This window comes from Scyliorhinus torazame, chromosome 9 (genome assembly GCF_047496885.1).
Source record: "Scyliorhinus torazame isolate Kashiwa2021f chromosome 9, sScyTor2.1, whole genome shotgun sequence".
NCBI lineage: Eukaryota > Metazoa > Chordata > Chondrichthyes > Carcharhiniformes > Scyliorhinidae > Scyliorhinus > Scyliorhinus torazame.
This window is the reverse complement of record NC_092715.1, coordinates 179,801,727-179,826,165: the sequence shown is the minus strand read 5'-3', so window position 1 is coordinate 179,826,165 and position 24,439 is coordinate 179,801,727. Positions and strand designations below refer to the sequence as shown.

Genomic DNA, 24,439 nt, shown 5'->3' with positions numbered 1-24,439 from the left:
AAAGACATTTTTCAGGAGGAAAGGTGTTTCACAAGATATGGAAGTCTTTGAATCTGTTAATTGTATATTAGATGTGTATAATTGTAGCAGGTCATGGGTATTAACTGGAATTTCACTTGTGCTCCTATGAATAGGGACAGACCCGGCTTGTTGTGTCAGGAGGTGCAAATTGGTAATGTGTATTTCTGTAAATAAAACTTATAAGAATGTGTAAAGGTTGTCTCCAATTCTATCCTTCAACAGTTAACTTTTTGGTTATACAATAAATCTTTCTGTTAGATGCTGCATATTTAAATTATTGTACCTACCTTTTGCCTTGTGCTTTCCAAGCCCCATTGTGAATTCCAGAAATGGAACTCATAGAATCATGGAATCCCTACAGTGCAGATGGAGGCCATTCGGCCATCGAGTCTACACCGACCCTCTGAAAGATCACCCTACCTAGGCCTACTCTCCCGCCCTATCTCTGTAACCCCAACTAACCTTTGGACATTAAGGGACAATTTAGCATGGCAAATCCTCCTAACCTGCACATCTTTGTGGGGGGAAACTGGAGCACCCGTAGGAAACCCATGCAGACACGGGGAGAATGTACAAATGCCACACAGTCGCCCACGGTTAGAATTGAACCCGAGTCCCTGGCACTGTGAGGCAGCACTGATAATCAGTGTGCTGCCCCCATATCTTTAAATATTCTTCTTTAGCTGGCTGAAAACTGGTTTCAGAGGATTTTTTTCCACTAACTGATGCCTAAACTTTGAAATTTGATTTAGCCGTATCATTAGAGTAATCAGGTCAAATCTATAACATTTATCACCTGTTGATTTTGCATGCCCAGAAAAGGATTGAATTGGTGGCCCTAGAATAGTGCATCACCAATCTGAGTTTCAGCAGTAACATGCCAAGGATTACAAATTTATAATTGCTGTGTTTTGAATTTTAATTTCCTCTAGCTCCATCTGAGAACAGGAAAACATCTCTTCCATTGATAGGTTTAATAATAGAATCTGTAATAACGGCAGTGATTTTATTTTTTACTGAATAGTTTTCAAGCAGACAGAAACTAGGTTGCATTTCAGTACCACAAGGCTACCTACCTATGCTAATTGATATGCACTTCTACTTGCCAGCATTCCAAACACAAGCATACATGCTTTGGCTAACCTAATTCCCTAACTGACGTCTCAGCATCCTGGTCCTCAAATTTCACTTTAGAGTTCGGATCTTCCCTTGATTCAATTTCACTTTGTTAAAGACAGAGAAAATTTGTTCGTAGTGCCACAGACAATAATTTTCCATCTGCAGCAGAAATGAAATGCAAGTTCTGTAGCGAAAATAATAGCTCAAACATTATGATAACAAAGCTATTGTATGACGTTTGTCACAACTTTTTTACATTTATTGTGCCCAGATGGTTTTTACATACATGCTGTATATGATATTTTGCTTAAACATGTTCAAAAATGACATTGCATCATATAATATCACATCCCGCTGAATAAAATATAAAATGAGGATGTTACAGAAAACTGCACTTACGGACAATGCACTGGTTTCCGCCAGGTAACGTTTTCCATCCCGGGCAGCAGTAGGAGTGAAATCGAGACCCACAGACATTTGGCCTGAGATGCATACATTGAAAATCAAAACCATTCAAAAATTAAACAGAGCACTTTAAAATAGAAAAATAGGATCACAGGTTAAGTAAAAACAAAACCGATTTCTAGCTTAATTATCAACGATAGAGAAAATGCATCAAAGGAACAATTACACTTAAAGATAAAGTAACCCAGGTTTTTCCACAATGACTTTCTATGCCATAAATAATAAGCAGGGGGGCGAAAATTCGACAAGTATAGAAGTATAGGCTACTTTTTGAAGGCAGAAAGGAAAGCCATACATTTTGTTTGGCTTCTGCTATCCCTGCCATAATTTTAAGTACTACATCAACTTTTAACCCTAACAATTTTGCTCTACGCAACTTTACTCGGGAGAGGACACTTTAAAAATCATTTTTTAAAAATCTGAAATAAGGCAACTTCCCACTTTCTTCAAAATGATTGCAGTCTTTTCTTATCTGAATAAACCTTTCGAACCCATTCTGTATTGTACGCCCACTCTACAGATTTTCCATACAAAAAGACTGACCAGTTTTCTCACAGCTGAGGCTATAATTATTTTATTCTGCAAAGTTCTGTAGGTTTGCGAATACTAAAACTGGCAAAGCCAATGTCGCTCACTTTGGAGTTTTGCAGACAGCAATTAAAGCTGCTTGGCCGATTAACTTTTAACTCTGGTTTGTAAAGCTGCTGAATAGTTTTCTAATAAGGTCGAGATGATTCGCAGTTTGGTCAGAATAAGTGCTCGAAATATCGTAACCTGTTCCGTTTTCGATACAGATGATGACCGGTCTGTGTATTTTCAAAACTTGGGGCTTTTCCTTATTTTTTTTAACCTTCCAACTGTAAATACAGATGATTGTTACCGATGAACACAGACGGAAGGAAATTTCTCGAAAGGAATCCGGGAAATTTCCAATCATGCATTCAATTCTCACTTTGCTGTAAAGGTTAGTGGATGACAGCCCAGCAAGAAGTCTGCTTTTACACTAAAACATTATGGCTACATCAAGTAATATTCCAGTCCCTATGTTTTGAACAAAATTACAAATATATTCGGACCCATATGCATTCTGCTTTTAAAAAAATGAAAGAATACCCTCTCAACATATCATGTCCTCTTCTCCTCACTTTGGCTGCTTCCCTCATTTCATTTGGATTGAATCTTTGTGCTTCAAAGTTTCTTGGATATTGCTGTCCAGTCACTTTTTCCACCACGATGCCTGCAATTGCTACACATCCCAGCAGAAACTTCCAACAGCACTGTACCCCCATTCCGGGAACACACTTGGCTCCTTGGCTTGTTGAAGGATTTCCAGATCACGTTTTGTTTTAAAAAAAGAACTTCACAGTCAGTTGACCGGACGAGCGTTCACACTATAACTCGTGCTCTTTTCAGCTGCTCATAAAATAAATCTGGTAAACGTGCGGTTTTCAAAAAGAAAAAGTTTGCAAAGAAAAAAAAAATTAAAAACTTTTGCTTTAGCTGCGGAGTAATGCAGAGGGACACCACCAACCCCCAAACAAAAAATCAAACTGGGGTAGGGAAGGGGGGGAAATGCATGAATGTGAACTTTTTTTTTTAAAGAAAGGGTGTTCCTGTTTAAGAGATCGAAAGCGTGCCTAGGTTCTTTGCAAAAAGCCGCCACTCCGGCGAGCTGAGACTGAGAGGCTGCAGAACGACCAGGGGCTTTTCACTGGCTGCTGTCAATGCAGAGTGAGCACAAGCACGTGGGCTTAGGGGAGGACTTACCTCAAGGGGAGAGAGCGCCCTCTGCTCCCTCAGTGACACACATTGCAACAGCTCCACTGGGTGGTGCAAACGAAACGGGAGAACCATCGAATGTAGACTTTCTCCTTTTCTAGCTTTCTCCCCATTTTTTATAAAAGTGAAGTAAAGTGACCTTAAATCAGCGGAGAAATTAATTAAAAAGATGCTTTTTCTCTTAGTCCGTGTTTGCATAAAGGTTATTTGATGGCCACTGTATCCCTGTCTTGCGAACTCATTAGCAATGTCTTTTTTCCTGGAAGCGTTTCCTGGACATCGCAGACGCACAGCTGCTGGTTTGCACACTGGTGCTCGCCTTAGCAACTGTCACCCACCTCCCTAACTGCCCCCTCATACCACCTTCCCAACCCCCTTTCCTCGGCACGGTAGCACAGTGGTTAGCACACTAGCTTCACAGCTCCAGGGTCTCAGGTTCGATTCTTGCTTGGGTCACTGTGGAGTCTGCACGTTCTTCCCATGTCTGCGTGGGTTTCCTCCAGGTGCTCTTGTTTCCTCCCACAAGTCCCAAAAGATGTTAGGTAGTTTGGACATTCTGAATTCTCCCTCAATGTACCGGAACAGGAGCCGGAGCGTGGCGACTAGGGGATTTTCACTGTAACTTCATTGCAGTGTTAATGTAAGGTTACTTGTGACAATAATAAAGATTATTGTCTCCCACCTCCATCCCTACCACCCACTGTGTCCCTTTCCCCACCTCCCCAACTGTCCCCTCATACCATCTTCTCATGTCATCTCTCACCTCCATCTTGGCATCCCATCTGACCCTCTTGTCACCTCCTTTCCCGCCACCACCCTTCATGCCTCCTCATACTCCCCCACCCCCTGTCCTCTTCCACCTCCGTCTTGCCATCCCATCTGACCCTCTTGTTACCTCCCTTCCTGCGTCCTCATACAACATTCCCAACCCCCGTTCTTTCCCATCTCCGTTCCTACACCCCATCGGAACCTCTCTCCACCTTCCTAACTGCCCCCTGATACCACGTTCTACTCATCCCACCTCCGTCCCTGTACTACCCCTTCTCACAAGTCCATCCCTACCTCCTCACAACATCCTTCCAGCTCCCTCCCCAATTTTCATTCCCTGACCCACACACCCTCCTCTCTTCTCCATCCCTCACACATCTGCTTCCACCTCCCACCGTGCCGCCTCACAACACCCTCGCAGCCTTCCCCCACATAGCACCCTCCTACTTTGTCTCTCCCTCCCTCTTTGCTACCTGGAGGCAACAGATCCTAGAATCCATTCTGCTCTCAGTATACAAAATCTCTCAGACTCCCAAGAATCGTTTCCCATTTCCAAAGTACAAGGTAAAATAATCTCACTTTACCACCATTCCTCACAATCGTTCGCTAAATCCTACAGCTCACTTTTCACAATCTGCTGGAGATCACCAAATATAAAAATCTATTTTGAATAAAACTAAACAAATTATCACAGTGACCATGGTTCATCTTATCTGCAAATGTATTTGTCAATATTGTGACTCCTCGCATCGCAGTTTATTATACACCTTTTGTTATTATTACAATTTATCAGAGTTGTTCGTCTTTATATACATGTGTAAATAAGCTGAGTAAACCTACGGCCGTGCATGCTTAAAACAGCCACAGGAATTTTTTTCACTAATTTGTGAAAACATGCAACCTGGCATTTTACAAACACCGCCATTGAAAATCCATTGTCGGTAAAACTCTTTCTCTGATGTATTCACTTTGCAATTTTAGTGCCACCTCAGAACAAGGCCAGTAAAGTTTTAATGTAAACCTGGAGTTGAATGCAACCGACTGTGAAGAGAAGCAGTTTGAAGTTGCACGGAAGACACAATCTCTCTTCAGTTAGATTTGACACCACAAGGAACACAACCAAATTTAAACATTGCCCAGGGCATCCACCCTTACCTCCTAGACACTCTTGAAACCTGTCTGGAGTTAATTTAAATGTTTAAACAGTGCTGATGCTTTCACCCATACTCTTTGAGATGCTCTGAGGTCATGAAAGGCAACTTCCTCTTCTCCTTCACATGTTTAAATTTTAACTATTAAGAGTATAAGGGAGCTCTGTACATGTGTGTAACCAGGCATGTGCTAAACTCTGGTCAGGGTGATGGAATTCCAGTGAGGGAATATAAATAGGGCCACAATCTGATTCAAACTCATATTGCTGTATTAGATAGGCTAGAAAAACAGAATTGTCAATAAAATCAGGACTATTTTTACATATAAATCTCCCCTCTGTATGGTGAGTTAGCCTTTCCTGTACTTTATAACAGTTCTCTTGCCACCCCTACTTCACCCATAAAATCGCACATTACTGACCCTAGATTGTTGCCATTCAATTCCGATTAAAAAGAACCCAAGTGACGTGTGAGAACATAACAGTTCTAAATATAAAAATAATTTTTGAACAATGAGAAACTAAATCCAACGATTCCTTTCCAACAAAGATGAAACAGCTGAAGGACCCTAAAATAATCTCAATTAAAAAACCAAACATTGAACATTATTTAATGTTTAAATTTGAATTATGAACAAAGATGCTATTCTATAAATAATGACATTTCCCCAAATTATTTCCAAGGCAATGACCTCAGTCCAACTGATTCGATATGGAATGTACAAAGTTACAAGCATTATAGTATGTTAACTAGTTTTATTCATGAGGTACTCCGGAAAGTAACAATTTATAGCCTATGCCAAAAAATTGACAAAGAGACTGCATTATGTGCCACACATACTGTTTTATACTGTAGATACAATACCCATAGTGTTGCTACTAAAATCCTGCCATCATTTAGAATGATTTTTTTATTAAGTGGAACATTTCCATTTTTTCCTCTAACAAGGGACACCACTGAGCCAAGATTGACCATATTTCATCCTCTGCGTCCATTGCAATCTAAATTCAGGATTTTATTTCCTGAACTTTCATTTTGAATAATGGTACAGTCCTCCAGGATTGCTATTCTGCCATATTTACTAAATAAACAGAGCTTTGAATACCATGGCTTATATTGGTTTCCTATGATGGCTACTTCAAGATATAATTCCAACGTTTGTGCTTCACATTGTTTTGATATTTTTATACAAAACAAATGTGAATTACCTTAGTTGCTTTAAATAATGGATTTATTTGGAACTTGGTCCTCAGTTTTTTCTATCAATGTGCAGACTTGGAAATAACAGATTCTGCTGTGCTCTGTGAGTGGCCAGTCTTGCTGTTAATCATAAATTCGGAATGTTGTAGGCACAGATGCTGAATTCTGCAGTCTGCTATCTTGCTGAGTTGCTTCAACTAAGAGATATGACTCTGGGAAATGCCATAAACTAAATAAAAGTAATGTTTTGCAGATGTTATAAATCTGAAATGAAATCACAAAATGCTGGAAAAACTCAGCAGGTTAGGCAGCATCAGTCGGGATGGAAGTTTCAAGGTAATGTCCTTTCATTAGAAGCTAATACCCTGGTCTTTCAAATACAACATTAACACTTCCATTGACTTCTAATTTTTTTAACATTTTACATTTTTATTCTGCTGCATATCTTTGTTGTGGAAGGAAGATTATGGCTGGAAGAAAATTGTAAACAAAAATGAATTACGTCTGACTGCACTTCTCAATTTGTTTTTAATTGACTATATAATTTTGTTTAAAATTACTGATGAGCAATTTCTATTCCAGCTTGCTATGTGTTAATTGATTCATTACTTATTCAGTTTTAATTTGTTGCTGTTTCAGGATAATTTTAATTGACAGCACCAAAGTGCAATGGACAACCAGTGTTTTACATGTAAAGCTTATAGATAAAGCAAATGTCTCATGGCATTGCTTATGGCCAACGTAATATGTTTTGTTTGGGAGAAGAGTTGTGGGAATTCAGAAGTGAGGTGGGGGATGCACATCACTGGTGGAAGTAGTTGAGTTAAAATTTCAGACCTGCAAATCAGTGAAGTTTAATCATTTTTAATTAGTTCCTGAAACATAAATAATTAGTATTTTCTTTACAAGTGTGGATAACTAAATATACCATTTTATTCGCTTACATACAACACTTACAAAGATAAGTAAATAAGTCTTTACATAGTCTGTACTGTTCATGATGTACTCTTTTACCTCAAGGCTGAGAAATGTACATCACTTTGATGCAGTCTTTTCTTATTTGTGCTTTTCCTCTGTGCCAAATGACTGGAACCACACTTCTGTATTTAAGCAGAACCTTTATGACACCAGACAATCTCACACATAGAATTGGTATCTTTCACGAATAACAGTGCGCCTTTGCTCAATATCTTGGTGAAAGTGAGTGGGACTCAAGGGTTGAGCAGATATCTATTGTTGGCATAATGGTTTAGCACTGCTAGCTTACAGCGCCAGAGACCCTGGTACAATTCCTATGTGGAATTTGCACATTACCTCAGTGTCTGCATTGGTTTCCTCCCACAGTCCAAAGATGTGATTGGCCATGTTAAAATTGCCCCTTAGTGTCCAAAGAGGTGTAGGTTAGGTGGAGTTATGGATTGGATTGGATTTTGTTTTTGTCACGTGTACCGAGGTACAATGAAAAGTATTTTTATGCGAACAGCTCAACAGATCATTAAGTACATGAAAAGAAAAGGAAATAAAAGAAAATACAGAATAGGGCAACACAAGGTACACAATGTAACTACATAACACCGGCACGGGTGAAGCATACAAGGGTGTAGTGTGGAGTGGCCTGGGCAGGATGCCCTTTCAGAGGGTCGGTGTAGGCTTGATGGGCCGACTGGCCTCCTTCTGCACTGTAGGGATTCTATAGATACTGCACTCTGGCTCATCTGAATGGTAATTTGTCAAAGGAGATTGACCACAGTTGCAAAACCCATTGAAATATGTACATTGATTTGTACTAATATCATTCAAAGTATTAGTACAAATCAATGTGCAGATTTCAATATCACCTGCAATATCTTTAAGTGTGAAACCAATTTGCAGAAGCAGCTAATAAGTATGGATCTTAACAACAGCAATAATTCACATTTTATTGTCAATGTGAACTTACTGTAAACAGCCACTTCAATATGTTAAATGCTTTTATCAGGAATTTGATAAAAACCTTGGGGGTTTTCCAAATAGGCCACTGCAGCTTCAGCAGAGACAAATTATATACATGTCTATCCATTATGATCAGAGCACCCGCTAAGAAAATTCCAGGTGATAATTTTCTTTTTTTGGAACAAACTACCTCAAAAAAGAGTTAATAATTTGCTTGTTGGTGTCTTATTTGAAAATATAAATTCATCTATTGTGCAAAAAAGTAGTTTCCCTAGAATTCCCTAGAATTTTAATTCCGAGTAGTTTTGTATTGCCTCTGCATTTTGGATTAAGTGGGATTACCCTAAAGCAAGTACTAATATGATTCGTGATTGTTCAGTTTTACTGCCAATTAATAAAAATGTCAAGATGATGTACACCCAGCCACATATGGGGAGCTGCAGTCTGTCAGCACGTTTTTCTTCAGTTTATCGCAGACATTCTGGGGACCTGCATGAATTTAAGGTTCGGACTTTCCCCATTTTTCATGGGAAAGAACGTTAGGCGGGATCAGGGTATCGAACTTGATGATCAGCCGTGATCATAATGAATGGTATAGCAGGCTCAAAGGGACAAATGGCCTCATTCTGCTTCTATTTTCTATGTATGACTCTATGTACAAGTATTTCAGAAGCATCAAATATTATTGTATGGTAAGCATTTCCGATTATTGTCATGTCCCTATTTCTAGTGGAGAAACAAGATGTTGAATGAAAGTTTTTTTTGCCATGTATTTGCAGGGATTTTAATTTGTTCTCCTTGTTATTTCACTGGTAGAAATGACTGACTGTTCATGCTTGACACAATATTTTCATCCAAATTGTGCTCCTGCTGAATGAGGTGTCATGGCAAATCTGCAAAGTGAAAAGGTTAGGTAAAGAAGAAATATGTAAATGAGTTTGTTCACACAAGCAAACATAAACATTTGGATGGATTTTCCAACAATAAATTCACTGAGAGAGAAATGTTACTTTTGTCATTGTCAAAGTAAAGAGGGGTGGCCTGGTGTCACGAGAACATAATTGAATCTGGCGAGAGGCCCCTCGTTAGGTTTGCAACGCTGCAGACGTTTGGCAAGATTGAACCGAAACTCGTGAGATGCCGTGATCTGGATCTCATCCACACTGGGCGCATTTGGATTAGCGTATTTGAATGAACCATTAGGGACTTAATGCCAGGCCATTGGAGATCCCTGGGTGGATAGGGACAGGGCATGGTGGCACCTTAGAATGCCTGCTAGCACCTGAGCACCTTGGCACCTGGGGTGCCTGGGTGGCACTGCCAAGCTGGCAGGGACACTGTTAAAGTGCCAGGCTGGTAATGCCAGGGGTCAGGTGCAAGGGCGCCTTACCCATAAGAGGGGAGGTGGGGTTCAAGGATCCTGGAAGAAGTAAGTTGGGTGAAATGGGGGGGTGGGGGGGGGGGGAGAGGTTCTGGAGGCCATGGTGGGGCATTTGGGGGGGGGGGGGGGGGAGGTGTCGAACAATCAGGACTACCTTTAAAAATGGCACCCAATCCACAAGTCATTTTCCTGCACTGGTGAGTCAGTGACTAAAGTGTGGCCCTGATGGGGCATTCCGAGCCTAGGCCAAATAAAATGGCAAAGTGCGTTGAATAGCGGGGTCTTTCTTGGCGTTGCTGCTGCCATGAAACACCCCACTAAACGCGCCCGAACTGGACATAGAATTTTTTTCATTGAATCGCACCTGAGGTCACGGATTGTTTTGCCCAACAGATGGCAGACTGAATACATATATTGTTTCACACTTCCTTCCTTGTCAATAATTATTGGTTGCTGCTTTCCAATTGCCTGAAATTTTACCCTGTTACCCTGATAAGCTTACCTTGATTGGATATCTGATTGGATATCTCAAAGGATTTGAAAATGGGCCCTTAGGATTACCCACAAAGAAACGGCATTGAACAACCCTGCAGAATTGATGTGTTTTTTTTCTTACTCAGACTGAAGCCCATGAAAGATACGCAGGAACAATTCTCTGCAGATGTAGAAGTGGAGGAGGAAAATGATGAGTACAAGTTGGATATCACTTGAGGCAATCTAACATTATTTTGAACTACAACTGACTGGGACAAGCATATTTTTCTGCTCATAGAAATTATTAAATTGGTGAAAGATACATGTAAAGAATGCGTTGCAATGAATATCTCTTGCCAAGTAGGTAAATGTAGATAGTATTCCCTTTAAGCTGAATAAGGACAAAACCAAATGATTTAGACTGTTTATGAACAGCAAATTCAACAAATTAGATAAAGGAACACAATTCAACATTCCTGTGAATAAAGACTACTAACAGGGCTGACTTCCCTGTGCCTCTCTTTCTGGACACAATGCAGAAATAAAATACCCAATGCACATTTCACTTGCCTAGGCATGTGCACATCATATTTCCTGGACATTTAAATGTTAAATAGAACCTTCTGTAGATAGCTACTTATGAGCACCAGCGGTAAGAGTAAGGAGAGCTGGGACAGATGTGGGCCCCGGTGTTTGGGCATCCAAAAAGCTCCACCAAGGGCAGCATGGTGGCGCAGTGGTTAGCCCTGCCGCCTCACGGCGCCGAGGCCCCAGGTTCGATCCCGGTTCTGGGTCACTGTCCATGTGGAGTTTGCACATTCTCCCCGTGTTTGCGTGGGTTTCGCCTCCACAATCCAAAGATGTGCAGGGTAGGTGGATTGGCCACGCTAAATTGCCCCTTAATTTGAAAAAATGAATTGGGTACTCTAAATTTATTTTAAAAAACAAGCTCCACCACTAGAAAATGAGGCAGAAAGCTGGGGGAACCTATTTCCACCTCATTTAAATGGTCCCATCTTGCCTGTACCTGATTGTTCACCCTTCATTAGGCAGCCTTGGGAATTACTGGACTGTATTAGGCGGATACAGAACCAGTGACCTAAATTGCTACCCATTTTGGTTTGGAACATACATTTCCTATGTGAATCAGTTGTTTTGGATTTTTTGTGTCTCATGCAACTTAAATAATCTCAAAGAGAAAAATAAAGTTAGACAGTAGATGAAGATGGATAATATTTTAAGGCCCCATTAACAAGTACAATATCTGAATTATGGGTGTGATTCTCAGTCAGATATGAAATTAGTGTGAAATTCTTCCTCAGGTTGTCAATAACCTTCAGGTTTTCTCTTTTTATTTTGACTAGCACAGACACGATGAGCCAAATGGCCTCTTTGTGTGTCAGAACTTTCCTATGATTCTATAAAAGTTGTGCTCGGGAGGTTGGTTAGCTCAGTTGGCTGGATGGCTGGTTTATGATGCAGAGCAGTGCCAGCATAGGTTCAATTCCCATACCTGCTGAGGTTACCATGAAAGTCCTGCCTTCTCAACCTTGTCCCTTGCCTGAGATGTGGTGACCCTCAGATTAAATCACCACCAGTGAGCTCTCCTCCTCAAAGCGGAAAGCAGTCTTCTGGCGACTTTGATTTTCAAAGGGTTTGTAAACGGTAACCGAACAACTGGGGTAAAATTGTTTTTTGTACAGTGTGTTCATATACAACTGTCTGTGGAAGTACAAACCAATTTTAAAATATGTGGTTGAATTTCACGCCATAGTCCTTTGAGGCTGAAAATGAAGTGCTCAATGATAAACCAAAGTTAGCCCTGTAGATATCATAAAGTAGTTATGTGTGTAACAAAGAATGACAGGATTTAGCACAGCCCACTGAGTGATTGACAGTGGGAATTCACTTTTCTTATAGGGGTTGCCTTGGCCCTCAGATTAGGCTGGCTTTTAACAAGGGACTGGAAGTGCTGAATAAAAAAAGCACACGACAGCTTCACTATCTTCGCTCTGCGTTGCTGAATATATGTCCTCATTTCCAAATAATTAGTGTTGTCCCAGTGAGTTTAATATCCAAGTGCAAAAGCAAAATACCGCTGGAACTCTGAAATAAAAATGAAAAATACGGAAAATGCTCAGCAGGACACAACATTGATTTCCAAGTAGCAAATTTAAGCAGGCAACAATTCATTATATAGTGCAAATAGTTGATTTTAGGTGGATATGCAGCTGCATTAGGGGAAAAAACAGATGTATTTCCCTGGACTTGTTCCAATTCAAATATTCTGACAGTTAAGCAGAAGGTTGCACTATATCAATATTCTTGTATTATGCCATTAACCTTGAATCAGGGTCATTTGGCCGAGAGCGTAACTTCTTCTTCAAAAGATTGGACTTACATCTCACAAAGGAGTTGGAGATGAGTCTTAATTGGTGTCAATGATCTTCTCATTTTGACGGGATCCGGAACCCGCCAGCGGGAGCGGGCCGGTTAGATGACGATTTGCGATCCCAATTTTGGCCTCTCCAACTATTTAACCGGTGCACCTGGACCTTAAATCGTGCCTCATGTAAATGCAAGCTCTGACATTACACTGATAAGTCCACAATCACAACATTCATTATAGGAATTAATTTGCAGATTCATCATTATCCCGGTTCCCTGGGTCTCTGTGGCTTTGACTCATCTTTCATCCTCACTTCACAGTATAAATATTTCCCACTTTCTCTGTCTGTTGGCTTTGACAAAGACTCATCGGACTCGAAACGTTAGCTCTTTTCTCTCCCTACAGATGCTGCCAGACCTTCTGAGGTTTTCCAGCATTTTCTCTTTCGTTTCAGATTCCAGCATCCACAGTAATTTGCTTTTATCCAGTGTTTAACTCACTGCCACCTCTCTTCCAGGAATGCCTACCCTGAAGAAGTACTGCTCTTCTCTCCGACAGGATTTCTGTAAGTCCCTCCCCCATTATCCAACTTCACTGCTTTCCATTTCTCTCTTAGTGTTGGACAAGGTATTTACCAAGACTCGCTTCCACAGCCATATTTCCTTCCTCGGTGACTGTCTTCGTCTCCGACTTACCCCACAGGGGTTTCAACTTAAATTCCACCCTGCATGTAACCTCCAGTATTACAGGTTCCTCCAGGATATACAACATTCTTCCAACTGCTGCTCTTGCCGCATCCTGAAAGCCACATTCAGTGCCATGCGCTGCCACATGAAGACACTTGACATCTCTCTCCAGCAGCACCGTCTTACTCTCTCTCAAAGCTGTCCCTGTCCCCAGTTTCATTCGACGCCTGAACAAGAATCTTTTCCTGTTTCTTACAGATGTTAAGGAACACAAGCTTCAACAACTCATCAACACCACAGCCCATCCCAGGCCCTCCACCAGTCCCAATCCCTCATACCCCATTTCTCCCAATATCAACACCACTGCCGCGTGTTCACCATACCCTCCGGCCGTCCCCTCTCTGAGGCTGAGCGTGCTGTTCTCAGCAAAGGATTCAGCTGTGTACCCTAACATCCCCACCTCAATGAATTCCGGGCTCGACATGATGTTGAACTCTTCTTTCGCCGCCTTCCTCTCCGTGCCCACTTCTTTGGGCAAGAATCCTCCCCCCGTTCTACTGATCCTTTCATGTGCCTCCAACATTCTGCCTCCAAGTTGACCCCCCCGGGGCCGGGACAATAATCTTTTCATTGAGAACTGTCGACGGGAAATTGCCGTCTTAATTTTTCTGCCCCCCTCACCCATTCCAACCTCTCTCCTTCCGAACTTTCTGCTCTTCACTTCGTCAGGTCTAACCCTGACTTTGTCAACAAACCTGCCGACAAAGTGGGTGCTGTTGTCGTCTGGTGCACTGACCTCTACCTAGTAAAGGCTGAGCGCCAACTCTTAGATACTTCCTCTTACCTCCCCCTGGACCATGACCAGACCACTGAACATCAAGCCATTATCTCCAGCGTCGTTAGCGACTTCATTTCCTCTGGATGCCTTCCCCCTACGGCTTCCAACCTCATAGTCTCCCAACCCCAGACAGCCCGCTTTTACCTACTTCCAAAATCCACAAAAAGGACTGTCCCGGCAGGCCCATTGTGTCAGCATGCTCTTGCCCCACCAAACCTATTTCCTCTTATCTTGACTCCATCCTCACTCCTCTGGTCCATTCCCTTCCCACCTACATCGGGATTCCTCTGATGCCCTGCGTCATATTGATAGCTTCCAGTTCGTGGGCCCTAACCACCTTCTATTCACCATGGATGTGCAATCCCTCTACACCTCCATCCCACACCATGATGGCCTGAGAGCTCATCACTTCTTTCTCGAAAAGAGGCCCGGACAATTCCCATCCACCACCACTCTCCTCCGCCTGGCTGAACTCATTCTATCTCTCAACAACTTCTCCTTTCACTCATCTCACTTTTTCCAAATCAAAGGTTCAGCAATGGGTACCCGCATGGGTCCTAGCTACGCTTGCCTTTTTATGGGGTATGTGGAACATTCCTTGTTCCAGGCATACCCGGGCCCCCTCCCACTACTCCTTTACCGTACATTTATGACTATTTTGGTGCCGCGTCATGCTCTCTCCCGGACTTGAAAAATTCCATCAACTTCGCTTCCAGTTTCCACCCCTCCATCACTTTCACCTGGTCCATCTCAGGCACTTTCCTTCCCTTCCTTGATCTTTCTGTCTCCATTTCCGGCAATAGATTATCCACTAATATCCACTACAAGCCCACTGACTCCCACAGCTATCTGGACTACAGCTCTTCGCACCCTACACCCTGTAAGAACTCCATCCCTTTCTCTAAACTCCTTCGCCTCCGTCGCATTTGTTCCGATGATGCCACTTTCCAAAAAGGTGCTTTGAAAATGTGTACCTTCTTCCTCAACCGTGATTTCCCACCTACAGTTGTGGACAGGGCCCTCAACAGTGTGCGGTCCATCTCCCGCGCCACTACCCTCGCCCCCTCCACTCCCTCCCAGAACAAGGATAGAGTCCCCCTCGTTCTCACATTTCACCCCACCAGCCTCCGTATGCAAAGCATAATCCCCCGCCATTTTCGCCAACTCCAGCATGATGCCACCACCAAACACATCTTCCCTTCACTCCCTCTGTCAGCATTCCGCAGAGACCGTTCCCTCCGAGACAATCTAGTCCACACCTCCACCATACCCAGTACCTCTCCCATCACCCATGGCACCTTCCCATGCAATCGCAGAAGGTGTAACACCTGCCCCGTTACCTCTTCCATGCTTAACATCCCAGGCCAAAACACCCATTCCAGGTTAAGCAGTGTTTCACTTGCATCCCTTCCAATTTGGTCTACTGCATTCGCTGCTCCCAATGTGGTCTCCTCTATATCGGAGAGACCAAACGCAGACTGGGTGATCGCTTTGCTGAGCATCTTCGGTCTGTGCGCATTCAGGACCCTGACCTTCCTCTTGCTTGCCATTTTAACAAAAGACCCTGCTCCCATGACCACATGTCTGTTCTTGGCCCACTGCAATGTTCCAGTGAAGCGCGACGCAAACTGGAGAAACAACATCTCATCTTCCGGTTCGGCACGCTACAGCCTTCCGGCCTGAACATCGAATTCAACAACTTCAGATGATCAGCTCTACCCCACCTCGACCCATTTGTTTTCATCCCATTTTACTGTCTTTTACCATTTCTTTCTTAATATATATTTAATTCCCCCACCCCACAATCCACCTTTCCTTCACATTTCTCCTCTTTGCTTCACCCTTTCCCTCCCCCCACATCTACAGTTCATCCTCTGATGTTAGTTTCTCTGCTGTTTGACCTTTCACATCTTTTGTCCTCTCTGGGGACAGCCATTAGCACTCTTTCCCCTTGGTTTCTGTAGCCATTAGCACCCGGTTTCCCTAGGTTTCTGTGGTTATGACTCATCTTTCATTCTCACTCCACAGTATAAATATTTCCCACTTTCTCTGTCTGTTAGCTTTGACAAACAGTCATCGGACTCAAAACGCTAGCTCTTTTCTCTCCCTACAGATGCTGCCAGACCTGTTGAGATTTTCCAGCATTTTCTCTTTCGTTTCATCATTATCTTCATTGTCTCCCTCAGAATCTTCGTTGTCAGGTATCATTTCGAGGACCCTGCCACTACACTCTGGGTACTTTGTCACAGAATGATATCTCAAATCACACCGAGGATCATAGAATTAGAGGGCGCGATTCTTTCTAAAAATTTCGAAGTGTGTTAGCAAGTGGGATTTGCCGCGACTTTCCCGGTGCTTGGCCCAGCAAGGCCGGCAATGCTGTTCTATGTTAATTGGTCCACTTAACAAGGCCTCATGGGCTTCTCGCCCTGAATGCCGGCTCACCAGCTGATTCGCTGGGATCGTACTCGCCAGCCCCCCGCTAACAACGTTGAGTAGTACCTGCTCAGCCAACCTGAACCAGTTCGCAACAATGGGGCCGAGGAGACCAGCCCCAAAATTTGGGGATTCTGACCTGGAGAGGCTCCTGGACGTAGTGAAGGCCAAGAGGGATGTCCTGTTCCCCTGAAGTCCTGGAGAGTGAGCCACAAGGCAGCCAGTGCTGCCTGGGGTGAGATGGCGGCAGCAGTCAGCTCGGGTAGTGTGACCAGAAGGACCGGTCTCCAATGCCGGAAGAAGGTCAACGACCTACCTCTGGCAGCATGAGTGAGTAGACAGCAGCATCCACGCGCCCCCATCCCCCAAGGGAGCATCCCCTGAGGCAACCCTCTACCCTCCTCTGCCCGTTCAGTACTCCCTCCACCCAACCTTTCAACCCTCCCTCCATCCCACCCCCCGCTTCACACCCACCTCCCACCACTGTGAACCACGCGTGTGGCTAACAATGCCCTCTCTGTGTCTCCTCAGGAAAAGCTCTCCCATAATCAGTGGGAGAGGGCCCTGACTGGCGGTGGGGTGCCGGACCTGTGAATCCTCACCTGCTTCGAGGAGGGGACCCTGGTGGTGACCAGTGTGGCCGAGGGCAGAGCAGTCACCAACTCGGAGGATGGCGGACGCCGCAGAGGTGAGGAACCACCAGGCTCCACACGGAGGACCTTATTGAAGTCCATGTAGGCAACATCCACTGCCCTACCCTCATCAATAACCTTTGTCACTTCCTCGAAAAACTTGATTAAGTCAGTGAGACACGACCTCCCCTTCACAAAAACCATGTTGCCTCTGGCTAATATATCGACTTATTTCCAAGTGGGAGTAAATCCTGTCTCGAAGAATCCTCTCCAATAATGTCCCTACCACTGACATAAGGCTCACCAGCCTGCAATTACCTGGATTATCCTTGCTACCCTCCTTAAACAAAGGAACAACATTGGCTATTCTCCAATCCTCTTGGACCTCCTATGCAGCCAGTGAGGAGACAAAGATTTCTCTCAAGACCCCAGCAATTTCCTCCCTTGCCTCTCTCAGTTCTGGGGTATATCCCATCAGGCCCTGGGGACTTGTCGACTTTAATGTTTTTCATGATCCCCAAAATCTCCTCCTTTTTGATCTCAACATGATCCAAACTATCTGCACACCCGTCCCCAGACTCATCATCCACCAATCCTTCTCTTTGGGGAATACTGACACAAAGTACTCATTTAATACCTCACCCATTTCCTCTGGCTCCATGCATAAATTCCCTTTCCTGTCCTTGAGTAGGCCAACCCTCTCCCTGGCTATATTCTTACTCTTTATGTATGCATAAAAAGCTTTGGTATTTTCCTTAATCCTGCTGGCCAATGATTTTCCGTGGCCCCTTTAGCCCTTCATGACTCCTTGCTTAAGTTTCTTTCTACTTTCCTTGTATTCCACACTTGCTTTGTATGCTCCCAGCCTCCTAGCTTTGACAAATGCTTCCTTTTTCCTTTTGACAAGGTTCACAATATCTTTCGTTATCCAAGGTTCCCGAAACTTGCCATACTTATCCTTCATCCTTCCAGGAATGTGCTGGTCCTGAATTCCAATCAACTTACACTGGAAAGCCTCCCACATGTCAGATGTTGCTTTGTCCTCAAACATCTGCCCCCCTGCTTGGGCGGCATGGTAGCACAGTGGTTAGCATTGTTGCTTCACAGCGCCAGAGATCCGCATTCGATTCCTGACTTGGGTCACTGTCTGTGCAGATTCTGCAAGTTGTCCCCGTGTCTGCGTGGGTTTCCTCCGAGTTCTCCAGTTTCCTCCCACAAGTCCCGAAAGATATGCCTGTTAGTTGAATTGGACATCCTGAATTCTCCCTCAGTGTACCCCAGCAGGCGCTGTAGTGTGGCGACTAGGGGATTTTCACAGTAACTTTATTGCAGTGTTAATGGAAGCCTACTTGCGACACTAATAAAGATTATTATTATATCCAGGTTAAACCATGGGTTCCAGTTGGGGAACGCTTGAACTACCTTCTTTGACACACTTACGGATGAAGTCTGTGACGGTAGTGGCATACACGTTTAGGTTGGCCACTGAGTTCTTGAATATGGACCAGTCCACTGACTCCAAGCAGTCATGTAGGAGGTCTTATATTGCTTCAGATCATCATTGCATGACCTCTTTAACTGGAACCTCCTGCTTAAGTTTCTGCTTGTGTACTGCGAGAAGGAGCGTCGTCTTGTGGTCCAATTTTCCGAAGTGTGATGGGGGATGGAGCGGTAGGCGCCCTTGATGTTTGTGTAGCAGTGATCAAGGAAGGTAGGGCCCCTAGTGGGACAGGAGATGTGTTGGTGGAATTTTGGCAGGATACTCTTGATGTTGGCCTGTTGAAGTTACCGGCCACTTGATGCATGATCAATTGACCAGAGACTTTAGTTGGATACAACTGAGGCTTTATTGCTCTAAGATGTGTGGCCTCCCACAGCAGCTGGCAAAATGTCTGCTGAATGGAGGAATTTTCCTCAGCTGCTCTGGAAGGCTACACATCTCAGAGCAATAAATTGATGCACAATCAATTGAACAAAGACTAGAGTTGGATACAACTGAGGCTTTATTGCTCTAAGATGTGTGGCCTCCCACAGCAGCTGGTGAAATGGCTGCTGAATGGAGGACACGCATATTTATACTCCGCCTACTGGGCGGAGCCAGCAGGCAGGGACTACCAACAAACCTATAGTACAGGTCCTACCTTACATCACCTAATATAGGTGCAACAGTGGTTTACCACACCACTATGAACAAGGCCTTTGGGTATTCCATTTCAACGATGTTTATAGCGCTGTGCAATCCACTAAGCGCCTTCTTCACATCCTCCTGAGATGGGATGTAGACCATTAAGATGGTGCCTGATGTGTGTAATGATATGTAGACAGAGATGCAATTAAATGGTAATCACACAACACTTAGCTGTAACACTACCACTGGAGGGCACCACTAGATCCACTATATAACTGAGTTCCCAGCCCTCTTTCAGTTCTCTTTTCCATGCAGGAGTTACTAGATAGCAACAGTATAGCGGAGTGAGATCACAGTCTAGACACCACGTGTAGCTTGGATACCGTTTGTATAGTTACTCATTCTTACTTTATTGCTAGAGTTAGTTCAGTGGAGTGTCAAACTTATTTATTAGTTTTATCGTTATTTAATAAATTTGTTCAGTTTACTTTGAAGACTCGCATGTTCTTCAAAATCAACTACAGTTTGTAACAACATATATTACTTAAATCCAGTAATATAACATGCTGCCAGGAGTAGCAATACAATATGACAATGTGAACTCCCACAGAAGGTAGTATGGGCGGCACTTCACAGTTGGTATTCCAGGGCCGGGGAGCAGTAGTTCGCCAGGGTCACCATGTCTGAGCACCAGGAGGCCTTGGCCGAGGACGCCATGTAGTCTACCCGGCGTATTAAGAAGCCCTACGGTTGTATGGCACAGTCCAGTGAGGCAGGAGTGAGCCATGTCTCTGTCAAACAGAGCACACAGCAGTCTCTCACAGCAGTCTCTCACTTCCCTCTGAGAGGTAAGTATAGAATTAAGATCGTCCAGCTTGTTTTTAATCACTTGAAAGTTTGCCAGGTGTATGCTGGGGAGAGGAGACTTGAAACCGTGTTGTTTTAGTCTCACCTGCAGACCAGCGCGTTTCCCTTGTTTCTGAGGTCGGTGGCTGTCTCTGGGTGGTTCCATGATCCGTTGAGAGAGGTCTGACCTTGTGGAAGTTAAGTGATTGCGTCTGGAGGGGTCTTGGCCTCTGGTTGTGATTCCAGGATCACCTGGGAGTGGAACATGTTAGCGGTCCAGTCAGACCCCAGCGTTCCACAAGATTGGGTCTTTCTTTTAACGTGTTTGGGTCATCACATGGGGTCTTCACTGCTTTGGGAGTGGTTAGGTTGTGTTTGGGTCGCTGGCAGAGTCTTTCTGGGTCGGGTCGGGATGGGTCATATGGTCAGATTCAGCGCCGGCGGTTGTGTCGGGCCTCAATCTAGGCCTGGTTGGGCCGACCCTTCGATCTTCTTCCTCTTTCCGTTCAGGTGGGCCAGGATGCTGGGGGAATCTCTCTAAGTCGGGTCAGGCCGGGCGGCATGGCTGGATGCAGCGACGGATGCTTCAGATACCGGGTCGTGACTCAGGCGAGGTCAGGCATCCTCGTCGGGCATCTTCTGCTTCCAGGTCGCGGTTGGGGTCGGGTCATTGATGAAGTCCTGCCAGGTTGGGTCGGGCTAGGTCATGTGTAAGACAGTTGGAACCATCAGAACTTTCCTATTTAAATTGTAATTTGGGATTGTACCCTTTGCTGGGCAATTGCCCAATTGAAGTTTGAATTTCCCAGGCAATTGTTGTGAAATCCCTTTATGGGGACTTCTGGGGGTTTGCCTCAGCACATCTTCAGGATACTCTCTGGGAATGATGCCCCGGATCTCAAGGGAGTTTTATGAATTTTAACCTGTATCTCTGAACCCATGGCAAACAAATCACATGGGGCCGTCTTTGGTCAGGCATCACTATGATTACCATCCAGGACATTCTGCTTTACTTTAAGTTGAAAAAGACGGTGTGACCACCTTATTAAATCCTACATTTGCAACAACACTCTTTTTATGTTTTACTGTACTCTCTATCTCTTCCGCCATTCAGGGAGTTCTGACTTAGTCCTCACCGTCCTTCACATCAAAATATACCTTGACTATCCTCGAGCCATCATTTCTTTAAAAGCAATCCATTGCAGTTTTGCCTGCCAAATTTCATTCCAACTTACCTGGGCCAGCTCCAATCTCGCCCTCTTATAATTGGCCCTCCCCCAATGAATGATTTTTCTCTGGATTGGTCCTTGTTATTTTCCAGAACTAACCTAGACGTTATAATACAATAATCATTGTCTCCTAAATGTTCCCCAGCGAACACTGATCCACTTGATCCACCTACTCTCCAGAACCAGATACAGCAGTCATTTTCAAAGTCAAGATCGCAACCCGCCGGTGGGTTGCTGATCGTTGTGTCGGGAGGGTCAAGGGGCCATTTGTTGCGGCATTCCTGATTGCGGGAAGAAGTACCCAACGGCCGCGACCAGCTTGTAAAAAAGCCACCCATCCTGCACATGCAGGACCCATCAGCAGTACGCAGGCCTGGAGCCCAGCGAGGCTGGCCCAGGAGCAGATTTTTTTCAAAAATCGATGTAGTCTTCTCTCCAGAAGAGGTGGCAGAGAGCAGTCACGCGTGTCGTACACTGACGTCATGTCCTCTGGGCACGAGAGAGATTCCTCCATTTTGAAACTGCCAGCAATGCTGGTGTGAGCTCCAGGGCCTCTGCTAGCAACCCATGAAGAAGAAGCTGAAAACAGGAACAAAGCACGAGAAAGTGATTTCTTGAGGTATGGGTTTATTAATTGAGCACTGCAAATCAGGATACAAAATTTGTGTGTTATATGCAGGGAAGTACTGGCAAATGAAAGATTAAAAGCCTCAAATCTTCAAAGGCATTTCAAGACTAAGCATGGCGACTTTCATTGCTCTTAAATGGGCAATGGCCACTTAGAAGTCTCCTCATCTGACCACTGGGATTTTACCCATGACAGGAGAGACTTATGCATCGAGGTAAACCCTGACAAGCCTTGGTGCTGAGCTTCGAGAGACTGCTTCTTAGACAGTCACCCTATGCCTATTGGAAGCCGCCTATATGGGGTAAACCACCCCTGCCTCCCTGCCTTGCCCTTTCTGACCATACTCCCCATGGTCTTCACCTAGGCCTGCCAGCGTGACCCTGGTGAGACCCCCAGGCTCACCTTACATTCTGGATCCAACACTGAATGCCTTCCTCTTGGCCTTGGCTGCCATCTCAGCAGTGGCTACCGCTCCTAGTGACCACTGCTAGACCATGACAACAGTTGGCCATTTGATTGACTGGCAGCTGTCTGAGGTGGGACCTCGTCTTGGTGAGGAGAAGACAGTCTGCCACAAGCCAATGAAGTGATCATTGGCTGTTTAATGGCTGAGGGATGAGACAGCCAAGTGGAGGTGGGCTCGCCCCTGAGTTTCACACTAGGAGTCGGGACACTGCCCCCAGCATAAAATTCAGGTTTGGATATTCCTGTGAGTAATTTGCCTATTTGTTCCAATTCTGTCTACTACTGTAATAGCCAGGCAGCTAAAGATGTTTTCAACCTAATCTGCCTGTCTATAGTCGTATCCACAGGTGCATCCTGCATGACTGGATCATTTTGAAATCTGCAATCATAGAGTCCTGTATTCTTTGTGTTACTACAGAACACCCCATGTAGGCAGAAGGAAATGATAACCACCCCAGGATTTTTAAAGGCAGCAGACATCTGCATCTTCAAGGAGCAAACATTAGTTAAAACCAGAACCTTGTCGATATGAGACATCATGGGCGAAATTCTCCCCCAACGGCGCGATGTCCACCGACTGGTGCCAAAAACGGCGCCAATCAGACGGGCATCGCGCTGGCCCAAAGGTGCGGAATGCTCCGCATCTTTGGGGGCCGAGCCCCAACATTGAGGGGCTAGGCTGGCGTCGGAGGGATTTCCGCCCCGCCAGCTGGCGGAAATGGCGTTTGTTGCCCCGCCAGCTGGCGCGGAAATGCGCGGGAGTGTCAGCGGCCACTGACAGTTTCCCGGCGCATGCGCGGGAGCGTCAGTGGCCGCTAAAAGTTTCCCGCGCATGCGCAGTGGGGAGAGTCTCTTCTGCCTCCGCCATGGTGGAGGCCGTGGCGGAGGCGGAAGGGAAAGAGTGCCCCCATGGCACAGGCCCGCCCGCGGATCGGTGGGCCCCGATCGCGGGCCAGGCCACCGTGGGGGCACCCCCCGGGGTCAGATTGCCCCGCGCTCCCCCCCAGGACCCCGGAGCCCGCCCACGCCGCCTCGTCCCGCCGGTAAATACCAGGTTTAATTTACGCCGGCGGGACAGGCAATTTCTGGGCGGGTCTTCGGCCCATCCGGGCCGGAGATTTGAGCGGGGGGTCCTGCCAACCGGCGCAGCCCGATTCCCGCCCCCGCCCAATCTCCGGTACCGGAGACTTCGGCGGGGGCGGGATTCACGGCGGCCAACGGCCATTCTCCGACCCGGCGGGGGGTCGGAGAATGACGCCCCATAGCACAATCCAACAATTTAAGCCGTAGTACAGATCCAGGGATTACTAAAATTAATTTTGTCAATTTTTATTAAATTCCAGGATGTATCTCGACATGGAACAACAATTTGTTTTCTGGAATTTTGGTTATACATATTAACTCTAATTTTTATTTGAAAGAGAGAGAAGGGAAACTGTGAATTCTATACTAATTGTGTTTAATTCTATGCAGGTGGTGAGATTTAGTTGAGCCCCTATAAAAATAGACACCGACTAAAACTGATTGTTGGGTTAGGAAGTGTATGCTTGTAATCTGTAACTCTGTTAATAAATATTAAAATGTGTAAAGGTTGGCTCCAGTTCTATCCTTCCCCAGCTGGCTTCCTGGAATAAAACAACTAACAGCCCTTTTAGGGCTGATGGTTAAGGTAGTCACCGGCTGATGAAAATGGATACCTTGCATATTCCAGCCATTTATAATTACAACATTTCAATTGATATAAGTCCATATACAAATATTTAATCCAACAGATAATGGATCAGATCAAAGTTCTACAGTCCTGCAATATCCAGTTGTGAATGGTGTTGGAGAATTAAACAGCTAACTGGAGAAGAAGGAGGCTCCCCCATA

At 44.8% G+C, this 24,439-nt stretch overlaps 1 protein-coding gene across 1 annotated transcript in view; it reads right to left on the bottom strand.

The window, feature by feature from the left end:
- The window catches only part of LOC140429611 (fibrillin-2-like), a 496,823-nt gene extending 493,492 nt beyond the window's left edge, over positions 1-3,331 (bottom strand). Inside the window, exons 1-2 of the mRNA XM_072516854.1 lie at positions 2,719-3,331; positions 1,540-1,622 (exon numbers count right to left, since the gene is read on the bottom strand). Of these exons, the coding sequence (XP_072372955.1) occupies positions 1,540-1,622; positions 2,719-2,894 (259 nt within the window). The 5' untranslated portion in view covers positions 2,895-3,331. The remainder of the gene's footprint in view (positions 1-1,539; positions 1,623-2,718) is intronic.
- Positions 3,332-24,439: the final 21,108 nt, after the last annotated feature.